The sequence below is a fragment of the Triturus cristatus genome, chromosome 11 (genome assembly GCF_964204655.1).
Source record: "Triturus cristatus chromosome 11, aTriCri1.1, whole genome shotgun sequence".
In the NCBI taxonomy this organism is placed as follows: domain Eukaryota; kingdom Metazoa; phylum Chordata; class Amphibia; order Caudata; family Salamandridae; genus Triturus; species Triturus cristatus.
Window position 1 is genome coordinate 627,857,186 of NC_140594.1, and position 22,931 is coordinate 627,880,116.

General features: G+C 46.0%; 1 protein-coding gene across 4 annotated transcripts in view; it reads right to left on the minus strand.

Moving 5' to 3' along the window:
- The window catches only part of PLAT (plasminogen activator, tissue type), a 108,245-nt gene that overhangs the window by 68,093 nt on the left and 17,221 nt on the right, over positions 1-22,931 (minus strand). Inside the window, exon 1 of one of the 4 annotated variants that reach the window (XM_085634075.1) lies at positions 10,710-10,877. The exons of 2 other annotated variants lie outside the window; for them this stretch is intronic. In XM_085634075.1, the coding sequence (XP_085490201.1) occupies positions 10,710-10,781 (72 nt within the window). In that variant the 5' untranslated portion in view covers positions 10,782-10,877. Of the gene's footprint in view, positions 1-10,371; positions 10,878-22,931 lie in introns of those variants that run through there. One more of the 4 variants, XM_085634074.1, reaches the window with a different exon arrangement.

A 22,931-nucleotide genomic window follows, 5' to 3' on the forward strand; every position in this document is an offset into this window, starting at 1 on the left:
TTGTGAAAAATGTGAGTCCCGAGAGTTTTCAAAGATACCCGAGAATACTTGGAACTTGCCCTATGGGTTCACACTGGCCACAGAGCACCATGTAATTTCAAATGTAGTGATGCACCACATAATGACACACTTGGGTCTGTGGTTGTATCTTGACCAGAGTAGGTCACAGAAACCCTAATTTTAACCGCCCTACTTTCCTATGCTCAATTAAAAGAACCATTCCATTTTAAAGAAATAGCCCTCAGTGAACACTGAGTTTATTGTATGTAATCACTTATATCATACAGTATCTGAGTTTCAACACTCTACCACATCCTGCAGTAAGTCTTGACTGCTCACCCCCACCATCCATGCAGAGCTGAGTGAATAACAGGAGAAGCCTGGTCTGTGACTCCCAGATGTCAATTTAAGTCGCCATCAAGGACACTGCTCTGTAACCACTAACTGCCCCAGGACCGAGATAAAAGGCCTAACGAGTCACACCATCCATTAAAGAATTCATTTTTACCATAAAATCTTCAGAAAACCTTTATAGGGGCATTCGTTTGGCCAGGATGCAAGGAAAGACAAGCCTTTCCACTTTGTTCTGTTCTCTCCATAGGGCGCTCTGCCTTCCATCAGGTGTGGGAATCTCCCAGAGCAATAATGCAGAAGAAAGGCTTTGCTCCTCTCAGACTGCAGAAAGCATTGGAAAGTTTGTTTTGTCCCTTAAAGGCTTTTAGGGTTTCAGCGACGATAGTATGTTTCACTGTATCTACTCCAACTCTTCTTACTTTTGGTCCAGGGCAACCAGTAGAGGGCAAATCATCAGAGGCCTGAAGGAAGTACCCACTCTACTGGTTCAGTCATACTCTTCAGTAGCTCCTGCTGAATCTCCTACTGCTGGGGAAAGCCCCTGATCTGGAGAAGATGTAGACGATAGTGCACCAGACAGTTCCTTCGGTCAGTGCCTACTATGTTATTGGCGGTGCTTGTGCAGCAGCAGAGCAGAGGCGGTTTCTTCAAACGGCTTCTGTCTGATGGCAATAAATCTTCAGCAGCCACCAAACCGGGTTGAGTCCCTATCTCAAGAGTCCATATTTGGGTCAGACATAAAGGGTCAGGTGGTAGTCCACGTGACATTGTGCATAGATTTCAAAGATGTGTGGAGGTGAAGCCTGTGTGTGTGTCGCAATCTAACCAAGAACCACCACTCTGGGGCACCTCAACCAGGAGCAGGCAGGGTTGTATGTCAAAATATCATGTACAGAATTAATGTCTAATACTAGTATTGAGCACTAAATAAAGTTTACAAAGCTATCACCTCATTGGGAGTAGACTTTCTTTTATCAACTCCACTTAGGGAGATACTTTTGTAAATGATATTGAGGATTAGATATTTGTGTTTTGAGATACTCAATACAATGTTCTCAGTAAAGGTATCTAACTATGGGAGGTAGCATTCTTGAGATAACATAACAGGTCTTGATTTTCAGTCAGATGTCAACAGTCAACAATTTGCTGAAGTCTACAAAAATGTATTTGGTGAACAGATTTCAGTCCTGTGAAGTTGAAGTCCTGCTGCCGCTGCTACATGAAATGTTATGGTCTGATGTCTGGACCCAATGTTTTCCTTAGGATCCAGCTGCAGGTGCTGTCAAATTCAGGGGGCCGAAGAATACCGAAGCTGCATAGTCTTAATTCCACCTCATGCATCTTTTTTTACACCACCCTATTCTTCCTGTCTCTTTATCTAATTTTTGTTTGTTATTTGTCATCCATTTCCTCCTTTTGTCTTTTTTTTAATCTTTCTTTTCCTCCTACCTCCACCCGCTACCGCCTTTCTCTCTGTTGCTCTTCGTCGAAGCCTGATGATGAAAAATGCGTCCAGGTCCCCAAAAATGAGTGATTGAGATTCCCGCCAGCAACCACAGGCCGAAATTAAGCACCACTTTACGGGATTTCTATTATTTTAATAGATTGGAAGTACACAAAATGTTTCTTTAGGTGCTAATATTTGCAGCAGAAATGAGTGGTCGCAATCGCCATTTGAGAATAGAACATTGCCGGTTCATTCGAGAATGATGCTGAACCTGCCCTTTACATACATTTCACTTCTTATAGTGGGAATAGAGATGGAGTACTGTATGTATAGTCACTAATTGAAGGGGCTAGTATAGATAATGTAAACAACACTATGTCCTTGTAAGTTCCTAAAAGGCTCTGTTTTCGACTTCATTGGTGAGTTATTTTTAGTTCAAACAGAAATACAAGTTTCTTATTACATTTATTTTGCTGCTGATTTTATTTCTGTTGGACTGGCTTATGGAAATGAATTTTATTGGTAATCTAAAGCTTAGAATTTAAGAGACTCTATAACAAAGTCTTTGTCTGTTTATGTGTTTTACAAGTGAAATGAACTATATTTAAACTAGAAAGAAGTGTGTAAGTAAACAAAAAAGGGTTACAGTATTGCTTTGCTGATTTTTTCACATGTACGGAAACATAAACGTAAGTATTTGTATATAAATGCAGTTTACTTGTGCAATAATTATACAGCATGCATACCTACCTACACATCATATACAGTGGGTAAAGATAAATGAAATTGAGTATTTGCCAGATCCCCATCTGCCTCTTAGGACCAGATTCAGACAACACTCATTGGCACTAGTTCATCTTCTCTTTTTGGGCACTATACTTATGCCCCTGCTGGTGTCAATGCCCCTCCTCGCTCCTGGTGCCAGTATCATTCCCTCTCAGGGCCAAGGCTCGCCTGTTCTTAAATCCCTTCTCAGTGTTACAGCTTTTGCCATCAGTTGAGGCATGACCATGACTGGGATCCCATGTGCGATAAAAGACCTTGCGGTTAAACTGAGTTGGATGCCTCTAACTCCTTTATTTTAGAATTTACCCTCTGTCCAAGATAGGACTGGGACAGAAAATAGTCCCGGGCACCAAAATAAAAGTGGCCCCCATTAGCGAATCAGACAGCTACAAAAAGGGCCCACATATGCAAAGCAAGGAAGATTTTAACATGTGAAGAAACGTTGTAGTGTTGTTTTGCAAATTATGGACGACTGCATGCATTTGTGCTTGCTGCGGGCAATATTTGTGGTAATATCAGTGAAATCAACAGTAAAACCAGCCTACCAGAACAAAAAACAGGCCCACAAACAATCAGAAAACCGACCCACATACGGTCCTGCCAGACTAGCCCTTCGGACACTGCCAGAATGCCCCATGGAGCCTCCCAGAGGAGCCTGGCACGGTCTCCTCATCTGTCTTGGTCATGTGTACCTGCGTGTCCTTCGCAGCATGTTGGCGCTATATATGACTCAATGATATGATACTTTACTGCGCATTCCAAGGGGAAGGCTCCAGACAAGCACCTTGAAGATATGCTGTGGACATATACACCTGAGGGCATGTGCACCCCAACGACATCATCTGGACATCTGCACCCCAGAGACATCCACTGGACATGTGCTACCCAAATGACATCCCCTGGACATGTGCACCCCAGAGACACACCCTAAACATGAGCACCCCAGAAACAACCCCTGAACATGTGCACCCCAGAGACATCCTCTGGACATGTGCACCCCAACGACATCCCCTGAACATGTGCACCCCAATGACATCCCCTGGAAATGTGCACCCCAGAGACACACCCTAAACATGAGCACCCCAGAAACAACCCCTGAACATGTGCACCCCAGAGACATCCCCTGTATGTGTGCACCCCAACGACATCCCCTGAACATGTGCACCCCAATGACATCCCCTGGACATGTGCACCCCAACGACATCCCCTGGACATGTGCACCCCAGAGACATCCCCTGGACATGTGCACCCCAACATCATCCCCTGGACATGTGCACCCCAGGGACATCCCATGGAACGTACACGCCAAAGCGCATACATGGAAATGTGCCGTCAAAGAACGTCCCCTGGACATGAACATCCCAAGATACCCCCTGGACATGTGAACCTCCAAAACATTTCCAAGATATAGGTACCCCATAGAAATCCCCTTGAGGTGTACACCCCAAGACTTCCATTGCCAGGTCACCTAGTACCTAAGTTAGAGGATCTCCAGTTACTTAGCACCAAATGAAAGAAAGGCGTGAGCACTGAACAAGTCTGAGAATGTAAAGAGGCCCTGCTGCTGCTGACAGTTCCTTACAGACCCCAGTGACCCCCGCCACCCTGCAGTGGGTGCTTGGCAGAAATGAATGGAGCAGGGTGGCTGACGTCACTGGAGTACTCTACAGCTGTCAGCAGCAGCACTCACTGTCCCTGTTAAGTCGTATCTGATCAGATGACAGCACTCATGGTGGCTATGAAAAGGAATCGGCCAAGCCACGTTTTCTATAATGCCAAGGAATTCACTATGTCCTCGTTCCATGTTATCCGAAGATAATGTAAGGTGCCCGAAGCGCTGTTATGGTGCAGACAACAGCAGTGCAGACTTTCGATATCCACAGAACAAATACATCACTTGAAATGCAAGTGCTGCACACCATAATGAACAGAATGAGGGGTGTAGGTATCATTAGTGCAGCAGAGACAGTGGCACCCATCCCCAGGGGATGAGTGCCCCAGGGCACCATCATTATGTCTGCTCTTTACTACCCAACAGGGGATCACTTTCCTAGTTTAAACCATGTTTTCAAAATATCCTTAAGGAGTACCCCCCCCCCCCAAATCCTCTTTAAATAAGTTGAGCTCGCTCTCAACCTAGCTTGGAAGTGGTACGTATGGGCGGTGCCAGTTATGAAAGTCCTCATTGAAAGTGATAGAACTGGGCAATGGCCGCTCAAGAAAATGTTTGGACACTGGCGCTTATACTTTTCTTTTTTACAAAGTAATCACTTGTCTCCAGTGGTTAATTTGCAAAAACATAAGCGCCTGGTCTCTCATCAGGAGGCAGCCTGCACCGGCCCATTTCTTCTGTTTTCACATGCCTAAAACAGAACCAACTACTAACCATGACAATGGGGAGATGATGTGGTGTAAAGGCCAGAGCTGCCGACTTCGGAGCTGGGGAACCAGGCTTGAGTCTCGGCGTCGGCTCAACATCCTGTGATTCTGGGCAAATCACGTAGTCTCCCGCTGCCTACCATAAACAAACGTGTCCTTAACTAGTGCTCATGAAAAGTGCAGGTATTGATGATTTAAGTGCCGGTGCGGAACATCGGAAACCACCGGCTCAAATTAAGTACTGCTTGTCTCCTTTTGAGGCTGCCGAAGTACTGACCTCTTAAAAAACACTTTTTGTCAAACTCCTTTTGTAGCAGGCTGAGGGCTAAGCTGCTCTTCTAGCATTCTTTGGGAGCACAATAGCTTTGGGGAGCCATAGTGGATATGATGAATGTAGGCTGTGTAGGTTGTCGAGACTGTCATTCAAGGAACCGTGGTCACCTGTGACTGTCAGCTGTGTGAGCCCTGATTTTGGTTTAATAAAATGTGGGCTAACCCTTATGTGCATTTTTGCACTAAAACCATACTGTTGCACTTGATAGAACTATATTTTTTATGCTTAACACAACTGGACCCAAACTAGGCCTTGACTTTATTTTATTCTGTTCCAGCCATAATGTTTTGTTTTCATTCTACTGTTCACCGCACGCACTCATAATATTTTGCTATGGCATGCTCTACTCAAACTGAACCACGGGGAGGTCTTTGCAACATTCAAGGCTCTTCCTGCCAGTAGCCATTTACTTGCATAACTTCCATTCTTTGTAACTAGTTTGTATTGCCACATACGAAGACTTTAGGTTAGAATAGGGCACACTGATATCCAAGTTAGGGGATAGTGTTAGAATGGTGGCATTAGATGATGTTGTATAATTCTGTAATGTGATTTGCTAATTCATTGACACATTTGCCCACACCATGCTGACTGTGCCATTTCTATTGATTTCCATAGTAAAATAGGCTATAAAATGATGTGTTTCTGGAGGAGAGCCAGTCTTCTGACTCCTCAACTTTGGAGGCAGAACCCTTGTTGGTTCGTTTATTGCTTTGAACGTAGGGGCTAATTTACAAAAAACTGACGCATCAGTATAGATGCATGAGTTTGCCTGCGTGTGAATCTCCTGCGCCACCATGGATGCGCCGTATTTACAATATGGTGCACCATGACGCAAGAATTGACAGATGTTTCAGAAATGTGACGCATCTGTCGACGCAAAAGTCACACATTGCTGGCGTCGTGTTGCAAACACAACGCAACTCCAGAAAAGCATGGGGAGGTCTATTCCTAATACACTGTGTCACTACTTATGCCTGCTCCAAGCAGGTGTAGGGATTTGACGCAGGGGCGTCCTAGAAGGAGCGCAGTGAAATCTTGTAGATTTCACTGCATCACTTCTACGAGGCTTTTTTGCATTGGGACGCAAACTCTGCATACATAATACCTGACGCAGGTATGATGTGGCAGGGCTTTACAAGGCGACCCATCTCCCTAATTGCGTAACATTGTAAATGGGCCGCAACGTGGCACATTGTTTACGCCGCTGCTGCGTCACATAAAGTGACACAACTGCGGCGCAAAAGTGTTGCAAAGGGCTTATAAATCTGCCTCTTAGTTTATTGTTGGCGCGTTTATTGCTTTGACTTCATGTCATTTTAATCCTGCATTTGATTGAGCTTAATGCTAATTCCCTAAACTGAATTATTGCGCAACTACTTTTTGCTTTCAGTATTGCACCTGAATTATTTTAATAAACCTTTATGGTTTTCATTTTATTTCTAACTCCTGAGGACTTATTTCCTTGAAATTATGTTTATTGAAGCTGTATATTTGGGTGCTGTCTAAGGACACCTTGCATCTTATATGTTTGAGGTTTAACAAGGTAGGCACCTTATTTGCCAAGACAGCATCAACAGCTGGCTCACAAACACTTGGGCCTACTTGCCAAGGTGAACAGATGTGGGTGCTGTAAACTGTCCAGGAACCTATTAATATCATATGGTGCGGTTTTGCTTCCCCATTCCAAGTTCCACAAGTCAGAATGAGGGATAATGCTGTAATTCCCATCATCGTAAGAGCTTCAAAACTCAGAATAGTGTGATTTTTCCTCTGATCAAATTACTCGTGCTGAAAACTATATGGGGGTAAAATGCTTGTCAGTGAAAAATATGCACAATTGTGATGTCTTTAGGCCTGGCAGAAATGTAGATTTTACACTGGCAAAATTCATATAATTTTAAGAATTGTGCATCACACTTGTTACACAAAATTCCCCAACTGATGCCTTATACCACCTCACATAATTACGCACCATTCACTTTAAAAGCACATTCTCAGTAAAAATTTGTCGCGAACGCACAAGAACAGAACACGAGTGGTTGTTCGCAATGCTTTTTTGCACTTTTTTAAGCATGAGATGCATACCCGAGCCAAAATTTCACACAAAAACACATTTCACACAAATGACAGATTTTGATTATTTCTAAAATGTCCTACGTTTTTGCCCAATCTGACATTTCTGGTCCACCTGTAATGCGGGCTTTAGTTTCCAGGTGAGAAGTTTCTGCATCTTTGGTATTTGTTTTTGTTCGTCACCCTAGACTTTGAAATGTCTTTCAAAACATCGTTCACTGTTCGGTTAAAGACACTGCCAGACAGGATAGATTCCCACTGATGGTCTACTTAGGACTTTTCCAAAAAAGCACCACAGTGTCTAGCTGAAATAAGCATGTGGCGAACGTCTTGTTTCTCTAGGCGCTACACTCAATGCCTGCAGTCTAAGGGAGCTATGAAGTGTTCATACACCAAGCTCCCTCTCTCTCTCTCTGTGCTCCTATACACTTACCGCAGATCAGGCATCTTTCCCCCTCCTATATACCCGAGACCCCTTATTAGAACAGAAGGGGAAGGCAGACTATGAAGAAAATAGAGGGAAGCGGAAGGTACTGTAGATCTTAGAAATCGCAGATTTTGTGCATGTTCTATGTTTTTGTATGACTATATGTTTAGTTTTGTGTGCTTATGTTTTGTGTTCCTTTTTTTATGCAAAAATTTCAATAAAAATCTTTGAAATAAAGAAGTGTTCACGCTCAGCCGTCCCCACCAGGACCTGTTTCCCAGAGCTCTGCACGTGCTCTGGGCTGGAGCCCTTGAAGGCTGGTTCGGAAAGCCCAAGGGAACTCCTGGTGCCTCTGAAACTTTCCCTAAGATTAACGACGCAGAGAGGCTTCGACAAAGAGAGAAAGAGAAGGAGGTGGGAGGTAGAGAAAAAGCGATTAGATAAAGACGGGAGAAAAAGAGGGAGAGATTGATGGAAAGAGAGATTGCGCAAGGGGATGGAGGGAGCCGGGCTGGTTGGAGCATTTAGCCAGGGCTGCTTTGGGTTCCTTTCTATGGCAGTGGGAACGGAAGAGCCTTGTCACGGGAGGTACTCACCTCACCTGCAAGCAGGTGGCTCAGGAGGCTCAGAGCCTTAGTCTTCCGGGTCAAAGGACTCTGTCTCTGCTGGTTCTGCACGTGTTTTCTGATAAAAATTGCAATATCTCGGTAGACTCTAGGCTGGGATGCATCATCGACAGAGACCGAGTCTTGTGGACATGGAAAAGTGTTTGCACCAGAGAAGGGCTTTCTAGTCACACTGCACCGAATAAAAACGGTGAGACTGTCCTCATCTAATGTCCAACCTTACGTAAATCATTTTGGGGCAGATTGGGCTCTCCTGTGACTCTCAATCTTGTCTCTCAGGCGCTCCCAGATCACTCTGGTTCTAAAATATATGGCAGGATATTCGGGAAATATAAAAATAGAAAGGGGGTTCACTATGGACTCATCTACACCCCGGCTTCTTGTTTAGACTGAGTAGAGCTAAAGCAAGGCAGATTTTCTGACAGACTAAATGTGTCACAGGTCACTCACACCTACTGTCACCACCTCCTGGGTCCACAGCCTCTCGGTTAATCTTTGTGCAAGTGAAAGGTAAACCTTGCCCCGTTACAGCCGACCACAGCGTGCAGGGTTTTATGTCATCTCAAAGGGACGAAGATGGAGTCTCTTACTACAAATGGGGTCTGCAGATGCATGATATGGACCCTCACTCAAAAGACACCTTTAGGACAAGGAGCATGTAGACATGCCTTGGGCAGGCGCATCACGAAAGGCAAGACATGCCTTGGGCAGGCGCACCTTAACGGCATGTCCTGGAACATGCACCCTGAAGACATGCCTTGGGCAGGCGCATCCTAACAGCATGTCCTGGAACATGCAGACTGAAGACATGCCTTGGGCAGGCGCACCCTAACAGCATGTCCTGGAACATGCACCCTGAAGACATGCCTTGGCGACGTGCACCCCAAGGACATGTCTTGGCACACAATCCCTGAAGACATTCCCCAGACCCCCAAAGACATGCTCTGTAAACGAGTACACCAAAAACATGTCTTGGAACATGCTCCCTGAAAACATGCCCTGGACAAGAACACACCAAAAACATGTGTTGGCACATGCTTTCTGGTGCCATGTCCTGAACACCCAAACCCCATAGGCATGTCCTAGGAGATGCACCCTAAGGACATGGCCCAGACATGTGCACTCCAAAGACTTTTCTTAGAGCATGCACCCTGAAGACATGCCCCAGGCATTTGCACCCCAAAGACATGTCTTGGAACATGCTCCCTATAAACATACCCTGGACACCCAGACCCCGGAAACGTGAATTGGAACATGCACTCAGGACACATGCCACGGACACCCGTATCCCAAAGTTATCTCTTGGAACATGCTTCCTGAAGACAGTCCCATGACACAAACACTGCAAAGATATGTCTTGGAACATGCACCATGAAGACATGCCTTAGAGACTCAGAACCTAAAGACATACCTTGGAACAAATACCCTGAAGGCATACCCCACATGTGTGTACCCCAAAGACATATCCTGGAACATGCACCCTGAAGGCATACTTTTGACACAAGCACCCCATACACATGTATTGGAACATGCACCCTGAAGATAAGCCCAGAAATGGATACCCAAAGACATGTCTTGGAACACACTCCCAGAAGACATGCCCTGGGCACCCAGAACCAAAGACATATCCTGGACGTGTACCCCAGAAACATGAACTTGTCATCTACAGTTATAGACATGCGTGACATGTGCACCCCAAACAAATTCGGGCAGTTCAGCTGGGGGAGCAGGGTCAAGACTGATTTGCATATGGCTGGGTCCAAACTGGGGTGGCGTCGTGAGCAAAAAAAAAGGTGTATACAACCTAGATCTGTGACTAGGGGTGAATGTTTGACAATGTTTAACATTCTGTATATCATCTGTTTCTGTATAGTCACCCTAAGTGGGAAGGGTATGCCCAGATATGGATTCAAGCTAGTGGCTGATGAGGGTGTGGTGTTACCTTGAAACCGGTCCCAGGATGCTTGTTTACTGTCCAAGGAGGACCTGGCCTGGCAGTTCGGACTGGACTGTTCCCATGAGGAGCAGGGTCGAGGCTGATTTGCATATGGCTGTGTCCAAACATGTGGTGGGTAGTTGCATCAAGTCACGCCGAAGACATGTCGGAGATATGTGCAGCCCACATAGATGGGCTTTAGGAGTTCAGCCAGAATACACGGCCTGGCCACGTGCACCCGTGGGAGGAAGGGAGCCCAGCGCAGCTCCACGTTAGCCTAGAGTTCAGCCTTCTGCGTGACATTAAGAAGTGGAAAGAGGGCGATGGATGCGCGCCATTCTCACCCGCTGGACGTGAAGCGATCCCCCGTCACTCCCTCCGGACCTCTCTCCGTCCCTCCGCAGCTCTCTCCCCATCTCCCTCGGTCCTCTGTGCTCTGCAGCTCGCGCTGCAGTCTCAGCTGCCTCGACAGAGCAGGGCTGCAGCTGCCGCGGCTCCGGGAGAGGGGCGCGTGACAGAGGCGTGAGTCAGAGCAGCCACCGAGCCAGAGTCTGAGAAACGGACGGGGGGAGGAGGGCAGAGCATCTGAAAACATGTCCCCCACCCCAAGCAACCTCCCTTCAGCAGGGCCTGGACCGCTCGTTACGAGTGAGACAACACAGCAATGGTGTATCGAATGGTATCGTCTTCTTCCGGGAGACGGAGAAGAAAATAGCAGGGAGAGCCGTAAACATAGATGGAAGAAGAACAGAGAATGAGGGAGCAAAGGAGAGGGGTGCAATGAGGGAAGTGTCAGGACGAGAGTAGAGAGAAGACCGAGAGAGGGAAGAAGGGCGAGTGATGGAATGGCGCACACAGGAAACCCCCTCCCAGGCCGAGGGCCAGGGTGCTGCGGTCAGTGGAGGATGGACGGGAGGCCCGTCCAAGCGTGGCAATGAATCCAAAGGGAATATCACAATTTCTTGTAGTCACGTATATCATCCCTCCCTCACCCCCCCCCCCATGCGACAGTCGCCCTCACAGGGTACACTCAATCGGTACACTAGGGGGTTGGAATGATGACATCATCCAGGACAGCTTTTAACCCCCGGGCTACCACTGGGCGGCGGCAGCCAGAGGGAAGGGAGGAAGAAATAAGAAAGAGAAGGAACACGTTTGCTTCATCACAGCAGTATCACCCCTTGGAACATCATGCTCAAAATCTAAACTCCTCCCGCTGTGGGCAGCAGGCCCGGTTCTAGCGGGTGGGCCGGGTGGGCCAGGCCCACCCAAACATGAGCCTGGCCCCCCCCAAACAGGAATCTTGGCCCTCGCAGTGAGGGCTTGAAGGCAGGCGCGCGACGCTATTGGGCTCAAAGGGCTGTCTGTGTGTGTGCGCGCCCCGGCTGAGACAGCTTCCCGGGCGCGCGCACACACACAGTTTTAGAGATTATCACAGCCGCACCCGAGTACTTCACAGGTCTGTAAAAGACCATTTACATGTTAACGAGGCTTTGTTTATTTTTTTCACCCCTTCATCTCCACATGGCGAAAGGCGACACATCCTTACTTTGACAACGGTAACCTTTGCCTACTGTCCTCTGTGCTGCGTGGATATTCTTTTTCTATGCAGCGCAGGAGAAAAGAAGTTTGTTTATTGCTATTCACCTTTCCTGACCCCTGCACTTGCTTATCACATCAGGCTGTGACACATAGTTTGACTAATGGAGTAGGTAAGAGAATGTGTTACTATTTGTTTTTCTTTTTAAAACCTGCACAGGCCCAGCAGAACACATACTTCGTGAGTGCTTCATTTGAACAGTTTTTATCATTATCATGGCAGATGCAGGACAAAAATAAGACAATACAAAATGCCCAGATAACGCTGGTGATTAATGATCCTGCTGGAGAGCAACCATTTGTCTGTTAGTAGTTTTTAGATGCAGATGAACTGTATTTTATGTGGATAGCTCAGTGGGTTACTGCCTTTGTCACAGAGATCATTGTGTTACTTGCAGTTCAGAAGTTACAATCCTAACATAGGACAGTGACCAATGAACTGTCATCAAAGAGCTCCAGACAAACATGAATGTTATAGTTAGAACTTCGCTTTTTTTGTTTTGTAATATAGTTAGAACTTCCTCAGTCTTTCACTATTCTAATGCTGCTAAAATGAGTATGTTTGGGCAGATATACATTTTTATCAGTAAAGCTGACCCCCATGGAATACTCTTTAAATCCTAAGGTTGTGTTTCCCCAGACCAAACCCTCTTAAAATACACTGCCCACCAGTATGGATGACATGTGATTCATACACCTTGTAATCCTCATTGGCTTACGTGACATTCCCTGTAGACTGATTTACATACTTGTATGACTCATTGTCTCTGTATAATGTCTGCGTGGTGTAAAGTACTGACACACTGCAATGATATGAGTAGCTGTAAAGTACTGACATACACTGAAATGATATGAGTAGCGCTATACAACAAATTAAATGCATATGAGAGAGGGGCTACATAAAGATGAAGGGCACTGTTGCAGGGTGGCAGTGAGGGAATCCGAGGAGGAGGTAGTGGGAGGGGCTATGGAGCGATGAGGGGTACTGTTGGAGGGGGACAGTGAGGGAATCCGATGAAGAGGTCATGGGGTGGAGGGGGAGCTAGGGAGAGATGAGGGGGACTGGTGGAGGGTGGTAGTGAGGGAGTCTGAAGAGGAGGTCATGATGGGAAGGGTTACAGAGAGATGAGGGGCACTGGTGGAGGGTGGCAGTGAGGGAATCCGAGGTGGAGGTCATGAGGGGGAGGGGCTATGGGGAGATGAGGGGCACTTGTGGTGTGTGGCAGTGAGGGAATCCGAGGAGGAGGTCAATAGGGGGGGGCAATGGAGGGATGAGGGGCACTGTTGGAAGGTGGTATAATGGTATTTACAGAGAAAGAGGTTATTGGTGAGGCGCCCAAAAATACTTTCATATCAGCGCTAAAGCCGGCCCTGTCATGGCCTTTCTGTTTTTTGTTGATTTAATTAGCAGTCGGGTCATAAGGGCTACTGTGGAACATACTTTAAAGCGTGTGCTAATTAGATTCACTGCTATATCCAATGTTTAAAGTTTGAAGGTGATTTTACTAAGGTTTTTACCGTGAAAAATGAAAGTGGAGCCCGATGGTGCCTGTTATGGGGCTGGGGCCCAAGGTCAGCTGTGAGATAAGGTGCACTGGAGACGAGTAGTGGATAATCAAGCCTGTAAGGGAGTGGGTTGCAGAGTCCGGGGTCAGGCGGAGGTAGTATTGAAGAGGGATTCTCCCTGGGGCTCGCACAGAGGGAGCCCGAGAAGTGTCACTTGCCTGATACCTACCACCTCAGAAACCTCCTCTTCCCATCAAAGGAACATTACATGGAAAAAAACACTTTTTGAGAGTGATAATATTTAGAAAGAGATTTGGAAAAGAGTGCGTTTTACTGGGCCTTGTAAGACTAAGGAGAGATAAAGGAGGGCCCTGAAGCAGGCCTGGCTAGACATATATGCGACAAATCGAGCCCGCAGTGGCCCACCCAAATGCACCCTTGGCCCACCCAAATAAAAATTCCTGGAGTTGGGCCTAGTGGGCAGCCTCCTCCTATTCGACTGCAACAAGGAAGTGATCGAGGCCTCCTTATGGGTTCGAGGCATAATACTAATGCTACCATGTAAGCAGGGTCACTGGGATTATGCACCAGTGGAGGGCCGAATTAGTTGACAGGGTTCATTAACTTGAGCGGCAAGAAAGGCAATTTATTTTGACACAGTCCTTGGCCGAATTATTTCACTATTTTGTCATTTTAACACATTATACAGCAGATGAGGGGAATTTTGCCAAGTACAAGAAATCCATAATTATGCAGAAACCAACATAGCTACAGAATCGCATAATTTAAGTGCCCAGATTATAATACAGAAAGGAGGCTAGGAAGGGAGAAAGAGGAAAGGGAAAAATCAGAATAAGGAGCACCAAGGTCAGAAGAAAAATGAGAACAGGAAATGAGGAGGAGGAACAGTGAGATGAGAAGGAGAGAAGTCAGATTGTAAAAAAAGATGAAAAGATACTGACGAGAAGGAAGAGCGAAAAGAAAAGTCATAAGAAGGGGAAAGGGAAGAGAGAGGGCTGGGAAAAAGGAGAAGGAAGCAAGGAAAGAATAGGGGAAATAGAATAGAGAACTAGAGTCATAAATGCATGGGAAAGGACCTCATTTAGAAATGTCCAACGAGCACATTTCTGTGCATTTGAGCATTGTTTTCTTATTTACAGTAATGTGTTATTTTTTTAAAAATTTTTTTTTACAGTTTTATGAAGTGTGGACAACACTGGAGGGTGACAAAGCACTTTACATGTGAGCACTTACACTATATAAGCACTTAAGGCTTATTGCATTGCATACTTCTGACGTCTCCGGCTGAAAATTACAGTCACGTAAGATAAGCAGGTCGTGTAATCGTTACTAGACCAACAAGTGGGCCAAAAAGCAAAGGGTGTGCACTCAATTTCACTGAAGTAATACCGCATCACTGCGGTTCAACGCACCCTAGCACCGGCCAAGGCTGTGTGCTAACATCACATCTCATTCCCACCTGAGTCTATGATGTCACAATTTACCTGTGGTTAAAAAACAATAGCTGAATGGTATTATTAGTCTAAATTTCCTGACCCTCCCTAGATGAGGGTTAGAGTTTCAGAAGACCACCACAAACATAGCTTGTGCTGATGTCTTACCTACAGTGTCTTCTCACAGACTTATTTAAAATGGTGTGAAAACGCTAAAAATGCGTGGTAAGACTCAGAAATTCACATGCGCTAACACAAACACGCAAACTCTCTGACTTTAAAGCTAAACTTATGTAATGTAGGTTTCTCCAATCTAAAACTTCAGTACAATTTAAGCAAATGGGGAGCTATGGAGACATGCAGACACACTGACGGCCAAAAAGGAAAACATTACTTACCTGTAGCAATAGGTTTGCACCCTTACTTACTGTAGATCACAAGCTTGAAAGAGGTAGCCGAGTGGATGACGACCAGCCGCCTGAAACTGAACTCAGACAAGACGGAGGTCCTCATCCTAGGCTCTTCACCCTCCGCCTGGGACGACTCCTGGTGGCCCCCCGCCCTGGGCACCGCACCCAAACCGACAGACCACGCACGCAACCTGGGCTTCATCCTGGACTCCTCTCTCTCCATGACCAGGCAAGTCAACACCGTCTCCTCGGCGTGCTTCAACATCCTACGCATGCTACGGAAGATCTTCTGGTGGATCCCCACCGAGACCAGGAAGACCGTCACCCAGGCCCTCGTCACCAGTCGACTGGACTACGGCAACGCCCTCTACGCCGGCACCACCGCCAAGCTCCAGAAGAGACTCCAGCGGATCCAGAACGCCTCAGCCAGACTCATCCTCGACATCCCGCGAACCAGCCACATCTCCGGACATCTCAGAGACCTGCATTGGCTCCCCGTCAACAAAAGAATCACCTTCCGCCTCCTCACCCACGCACACAAAGCCCTAAACGACCAAGGCCCGAGCTACCTCAACAACCGAATCAACTTCTACGCTCCCAAACGCCACCTCCGCTCAGCCAACCACGCCCTCGCCGCCGTCCCCCGCATCCGAAGAGCGACAACAGGAGGAAGGTCCTTCTCCTACCTGGCCGCCAAGACCTGGAACTCCCTCCCGACCGACCTGCGCCTGACCCAAGACCACCTCTCCTTCAGGAAGAAGCTGAAGACCTGGCTGTTCGAGCAGTAACGGCACCCCCCTCCCCCCAGCGCCTTGAGACCCTATGGGTAGGTAGTGCGCTCTATAAATGTCCTTGATTGATTGATTGTGCATACTTCTGCTGTTTAGTTTTGAGCTTAGAATGATACAAGTGTTTTTTCTTCGAAGAAGGGGTTTCAAGGTGACTTGTGGTACCTCCTATAAAATCCACAATGCACCAGAGCACAGCCTCTACCTCAGATTGTGCGCCCCCCCCAATGGTAGGTATGCATGTGACGAAATAAAGTTTTATAATGTCTGTGTATGAATCACGTACAACTTTGACTATAGTCATATGCGTTTTCTTGTTCGCTTCCAGGGAGGTGGGTAGGTGGCATGTGAATCTACAGCACCATAGGCTGCAAACCACTTATTACAAGTAAGCGATGTGTTCCTTTTTCAGAATAAGTCGCTGTACATCACATGCTGTGCATAGACTGACACGTAGTACCCAAACACATCTAATGCGGTGGCGTGTAAGAAGAAGTGGACGGTGTTTGGAACAATGTTTAAAGTACTGTTTGCCTGACTAATGCTTCTTCTAGAACGTGAATATCTACAAAGAAATGTTTAGTGAATGTTTGGCTAGAACACTGTGTGTCAGACTTGCAAACGTCTGTCAATAAAATATAGTTTAGGGATGGCATTTGGCTTCTTTTTTACGAGTGGAATGCGATCTGGGAACAGTGTGCATTTGGCTTTGGCATAACAGATTTTAATGCACCTAATAATCCACCTAGCCTGAGCTATCTGTGAGATGGGCCTACCATGGTTGTTATAACAACCAATGGGCTGCTCTACAACACATCAATTCATATATTAACTGATCAATGGGATTTCAAATCTTTTATGATTCCCTAGTGTATATTTCCTATCACACCTCATATGTTTGTGTTGTGTCAATTAAAAGTGTCAGAAAAACCATCAAAGCACCAATTCTTCCCCAAAAACTTTCAAAAACAAGGTGAAAAAGGAGAGAAAGGAAACAGAGCACCTCACGGTAGTAACACCAAGGAGGGTCTTGCTGGTTGGTACTCACCAGTATACCCACTTATCATCATAGGTTGCTCTTATTCCATGTGAAAAACACAGAGATTATAATATCCTAATATATAATTTCAGTGTATAAAAGTGGTGAAAAAATAATAATAATAATAGTGCCATGTGTATTTACATGTGTCCAATGAACCCCAGTGAGAACATAAAAGATTTTATTCTCACTACTAAAAAGCAGTGGTGCTTACTAGTTTATCATAACTTTATTGAATACTGTAAGCTCCCACAATAAAAATGGTTTCAATCAAACCATACCCAGTTCTATAGGGCCAACATGTTTCGTTGCCGACTCATCACGCAACTTCTTCAGGGCTAAGGGGTTCCAAATCACCTTCACAAATGGTGCACCTACAACTTCAGAGGGTTGTGAAGTCTCCTCATACCCGCAGCCGTCTTCAAAGTGGAACACGTGTCTTCTATTCACGTGCCCCTGGGGTGACTACCAGATAACTCATCCCCCCTGCCGCATCCCTCCGGCGTATGTGCAGCTTCCTCAACCATGGTTGTACAAAAGCAATTACATTTTGGTACGTCTGTCTAATAGGCTGCGGACAGTTGACATACTGCATAATGGCCTTTCCAACATCTAATATTTGTAGTGCTTTTTCAGCTAGCTATCGTGGGGCGGGAGAAAAGGATGTAACTCAACAGATAAATTGATCTGATCGGGTGATAAACTTTTGGCAGAAAACGATGGATTGTGCTCAACACACCCCTGTCTTGTGAGCCTGCAATAAAGTGTTCCTCAACGGAGAAGGCCTGAAGTTCACCAACTCGTCTAAGAGGTAATAGCCACAAGGAAGATGGCATTCTACGAAAGACACTGCATGGACACAAGTGCAGTGGCTTGAAGTCAAGTAAGTACAATGTCATGGTAACCAAATGGGACAAGGGCAGCCTAAGAGGCACGGCCCTTTTAATGCTGTGTATAAGTACCTTAATAACAGCAACTTTAAGAATTGACTGATGCTTTCTGTTCTGCAGGTACGCAGCTATGACTGCTAAGTGTGCTCTTGCGGAAGCATAGGCTGGTCTTGATTTTAATAAGTGTAATAAATAGCAAATAATAGGTCGGATTGCAGATATTAAGGAAGGAATGTGATGACTGTAAGAGTAAACCAGAAGATGTTTCCACTTAGCCACATAGCATGCCTGAGAAGTACCCTGACCAGGTTCTGTTTTTAGGTCTCGCCTGACCCAGCACATGCGCTGGTCTGGCAAGACTTTTTGAGAGGGCTCCAAAAAGTGCTACCAGGCCAGCCTAGAGCTACAGTGCATGTGCGCGGGCGCGCGCGCAGCGCTTTACCGTGATTACTTTCACCTTCGTGGCCGCACGGCCGCTTTGATCGTGATCGCGATCACTTTCACTTTCGCGGCCACACGGCCGCTTGGCATAGCCAATAGGTCTCGCTTTTGGGACCTTATAAGTATTTAGTTATGCAACTGTTGCATGGATAAACGCTTATAAGGTCCAAAAGGTGAGACCTATTGGCTATGCCAATGCTTGTTTTAAGTTGCAAGCATCCATTGCTAGCTCGAAGTACCCAAATTCTAAGACGTCAGGTGCCAAACTGCAAACGTCAGTTATTTATGTTTGGGATGAACTAACCATCTTTGAGATTGATTGAGAAAGTCTGAGCTGATTGGAAGCTTGTGGTGTGGATGAATGAACATCTGTAGTCGCAGAGAGTGCAGTGGCTGACTTGCACAAATTGGGGCAATGAGGACTACACTCATTGGTGCCTGTACCATTAAAGAAATCCATGGTAGTGGGGCAAAGCATAAGCAAATATCCCTGACCACTCATCGATAGGGCATTGCCCTATGATGTGGGTGGTGATACTTGGGAGCTGAATTTTGGGCATTTGGCATTCTTTTGGGCGCTGAACATGCTCTCTGCTGGTCACTCAGAAGTAGAGGTATTGGTTGAGAATGTGAGAGATTATCTCACAATCATGAATTTTCTGATGCATTTCGCTGCGTAGATCTCAAAAGTTGTCCACCTAGAGAGGTGCTTTGCCAAATTACTTAGGCTAGATTGGATGATTGTTATGTTATGTTATGTTATACATTTATTTTTATAGCGCACGGCTACTCCAAAGGAGTGTCCCGGCGCTTTAACAAGGCAGCTCAGAATAAACAACATAACACCATACAGCGAACAACGAAAAAAAGAACAGCAGAAATACTAAAGGTTAAAAAGCCAGGTCTTCAGGCTCTTCCTAAAGTGAAGCAGATTAGTAGAGGACCGTAGGGCCAAAGGGAGGGTGCAGAGTGTATGCCCTCCCGTTTCTGTATACAGTACATTGTGATCATGTTTTCTGTTCAAACTTTGTGTTGAAGTGTTGTCTTGAAAGCTCAAAGAGCTACTTGTAATGCCATGAGCTCCAAGACATCAATGTGTAGGTGCTGTTCCTACGGGGACGGTGGTCCAGGGATTTTAGGTCGCATATCTGAGCTCCCCAACCTGTGAGGGTGGCAATAGATTTAAGAACCACCTGTGCCTGGTGTTTGAGACATGATGTACCCAGTAACAAACTACACTTGTTCCACCACTGTAATTTGTGCTGAACACAGGGCTCCACGAACACCAGACTGTTTCAGCTCCCGGTGCTTGTGACCATTGTCTGGTTAGATATTCCTATAAAGGGTATATGTGCAACCTTGAATTTGGTACCAGTGCAATCCAGGGTGCCCCCATTCCTAACAACTTATTTATCATTCTCACTGCCAAATGACACAGCATCTGATAAAGGGGAGGCACTCTTTCAAATTCTGGGTTTGCTGTGGATAGAAGTGAGATTTTCTTGTCACAGATCTTGAAGCTTAACTTGTGTAAAAGTTGATTCACTTGGTAAGTGTGGGTGAGCCATTGTACTCCCAAACTTTCCAAGTATAGTCAATTGTCAATATAGGGGAAAATATTAATTTGGCACGCCCTTGAGTATACTACTGCTAAAGCTAGACATTTGGTTAATAATCACAGAGCTGTTCTTACTCCTAATTGTAGATCTTTGAGTTGATAATCTGGTCCACTTACCACAAACCTTACGCTCTGGCGATGTGCCTGATGTATGTCGATTTGAAAGTATGCATTCTTTAGGTCAAGTGTCTCCCGTAGAGGCGGTTGAGTGACTGTAAATCCAAAACTGGTCTTAGGGTTTTGTTCTCGTTGGATATTAGGAAGTATAGAGAGTACACTCTTTGTGCCCACTGATTGATTGGCACGGTCTCAAGAGCCCATGTTTGTAGAAGTGCCTGCCCCTCTTCTGTGGTTCTGGTTGATTTTGTTGGGTGTAGTGGAATATTTGGGCGGGTAGTGTGAAATTCTAAGCAGTAGCCGCAGGCGATGGTGGATATCACCCACTGGCACAAGATTACATCATCCCAATGTTTAAGGTATAAACCCAATCTCCCCATGACAGGTGTTGGGTGGTCGTGGAGAATGCCCAGGAGCACAGTGTGTGGTGGCAGAAATGCTTCTGCCTTGGGCTTGTCTAACCTTGGCTCTGCCTTTGTCATGAACAGCGCCTCAGGAGTGCCCTGGCGGTGGGTGCATCGCATGCTCTCCCCAAGCCAGATAAGGAGGACAGGAGGGGACGGGCGGAGGCTGGGGTGGGGAGGGCCTGTCTGCTTTTGCAACTGAAGCCTGAAGCGATTTTACTGGGTAGTTATTCCAACCAGTAAAATTGGATCTATGCCCTGGTACTCAGGAAACCTAGTTGTGAAAACATCAAGTCATTTGTGAGACAGACTGGTTGCTGCAATGCAAGCGTGTGTCAGGCATGATAACACGATACGTCCTATCTCACAGACTCCACGTGGCTTGGACCACAGCACCAGGCAACTGTGGTGTAAAACGAGAAAACAAATGATAACACACTTCAGCTCAACCCAGAATCGCCATCAGAAGAGCACCACAAGAGAGTGTGGAATGATCCACATATCTCTGCCCAAATTCTGACCCTTTTCACCTGGGAATGGGAATCTCAGAGCATCTTTAAAAGTGAACATTAGGTCCCAATACATGCTAGGGTAGTATAGAAATGTCCAGTGCCAAAAGAAAGTGCTACTACCCTTCTTGGGGCCTCCAATGATTGCAAATAGGCCTTGTGAATGTAGGAAACCTATTAATCATCGGATTATCAAAACGACTGGCCAAGGGAAATTGAACCTGGAGCCTTCTGGCACAGTGCCAGATAGAGAGTTTAGTGTCCTTTAAAGGTGGATGTACTGGCCAGTGGTCAAGGATACAGCGACTGCTGTTCATGGCTGCATTGGTCAATACCCATGGGTGTAGCAGCTGGCGACCTACCACAACAGGCATTTAAGAGTGTGCTCTTCTGCGGTCTGGAACCATAATCAGCAGGTGGAGGACTTTGGCTGCCAACCCCGGAAATGCTAAGACCCACTTTTACACCACCTCTTCTGAGCAAATTTTGACGGCTGAAGCATATTTCACAGTGGAGATACATGGAAGCTTTTCTGGGAGTCGTGGCTAACCCTGTATGCGAGTCGTATCCAGAATCATCCACCAGTCAGGGAAAGAGAAAAACAAAAATTGTGTGTAATGTATTTCCCACTTAATGTACACGATAAAGATCATCTCAACATAATGTACAGTGCTAAGCAGCTAAATTCCTGCTTTATGAATACCAGCATATATATATACATACATACATACAGTGCTCCCTTCAAACTCCAAGACATGGACAAAAGACCTAACACTTATGTAAACTGACCAATCTGTAACGATCACACACATTTTATATGCATAAATAAGGTTTGACTGAAATCATGCTCCCGACAATAACTCACCTCACCCGTCACAGATCACATCACAACTCATTACACATAGATAGCATCCAGCAATACATTGTCTATCCTCATCACCTTACCACACCTTACCACACCTCACCGCAAATCACTGCAGTCTCCATGCATAACTGTACCACATACAGATCACCACACTTCACCACTTACCACCTCATAACACATCACCTGGCTACAAATCACATCATCAATCCATATCTCACCACACATCACCTATCTGCATGTCATCTCACCTCACCACATTTCAATTCTACCGCATCATTACGTGGCAATGCTTCCTTCACCTGGTGGTCTCTGGATCCAGAGATCATCTAGAAAGAAGCAGTCAGATGAAAGCTAAGCAAACACGCTACAGAGGGAGATCTGGCACGGACGTGATCTCATCCTGAATAAGCGCCTCAATTATTTACTTGTACCAGGAAATCACGGGATGTGTTCCGAGACCTCACCCACGTCATCATTCTCATTTTGGGCCAAAAGTAGTGACACTGCAATGAGCTTTCCAATTCCTATCCCGAAAGACACCATCACACCCAGCCTGACGTCCCGCAATGTGAGGAACGGGTCATTCGCTCAAGCTTGCATGCATCAGCTTGTCTTTGAACCCATTCCAGGAGCCTGTGTTAGAGAATCATTACAGGTCCTCAGAGGAGGTCATTTCAATTACAGGTTTCCTGTCCATGCCCTCAGCAGCTCTCTTAAGCTTCTCTTTCAGCTGCCGACATGTGCCTAACCTTTTCAACAAACATGTACCAACCCTTATTTTCCAACACTGTTCAACCCAACTATCCCAGCCATTGATTCTTCCACAGTGGACCAAATTGATTCTTTGATGAGAATCAAACTTGTCCCACACAACAGTGATGGTTTCCAGCTCTATCTGATGGGCTCCTGGGAAGACGCCTGTATTT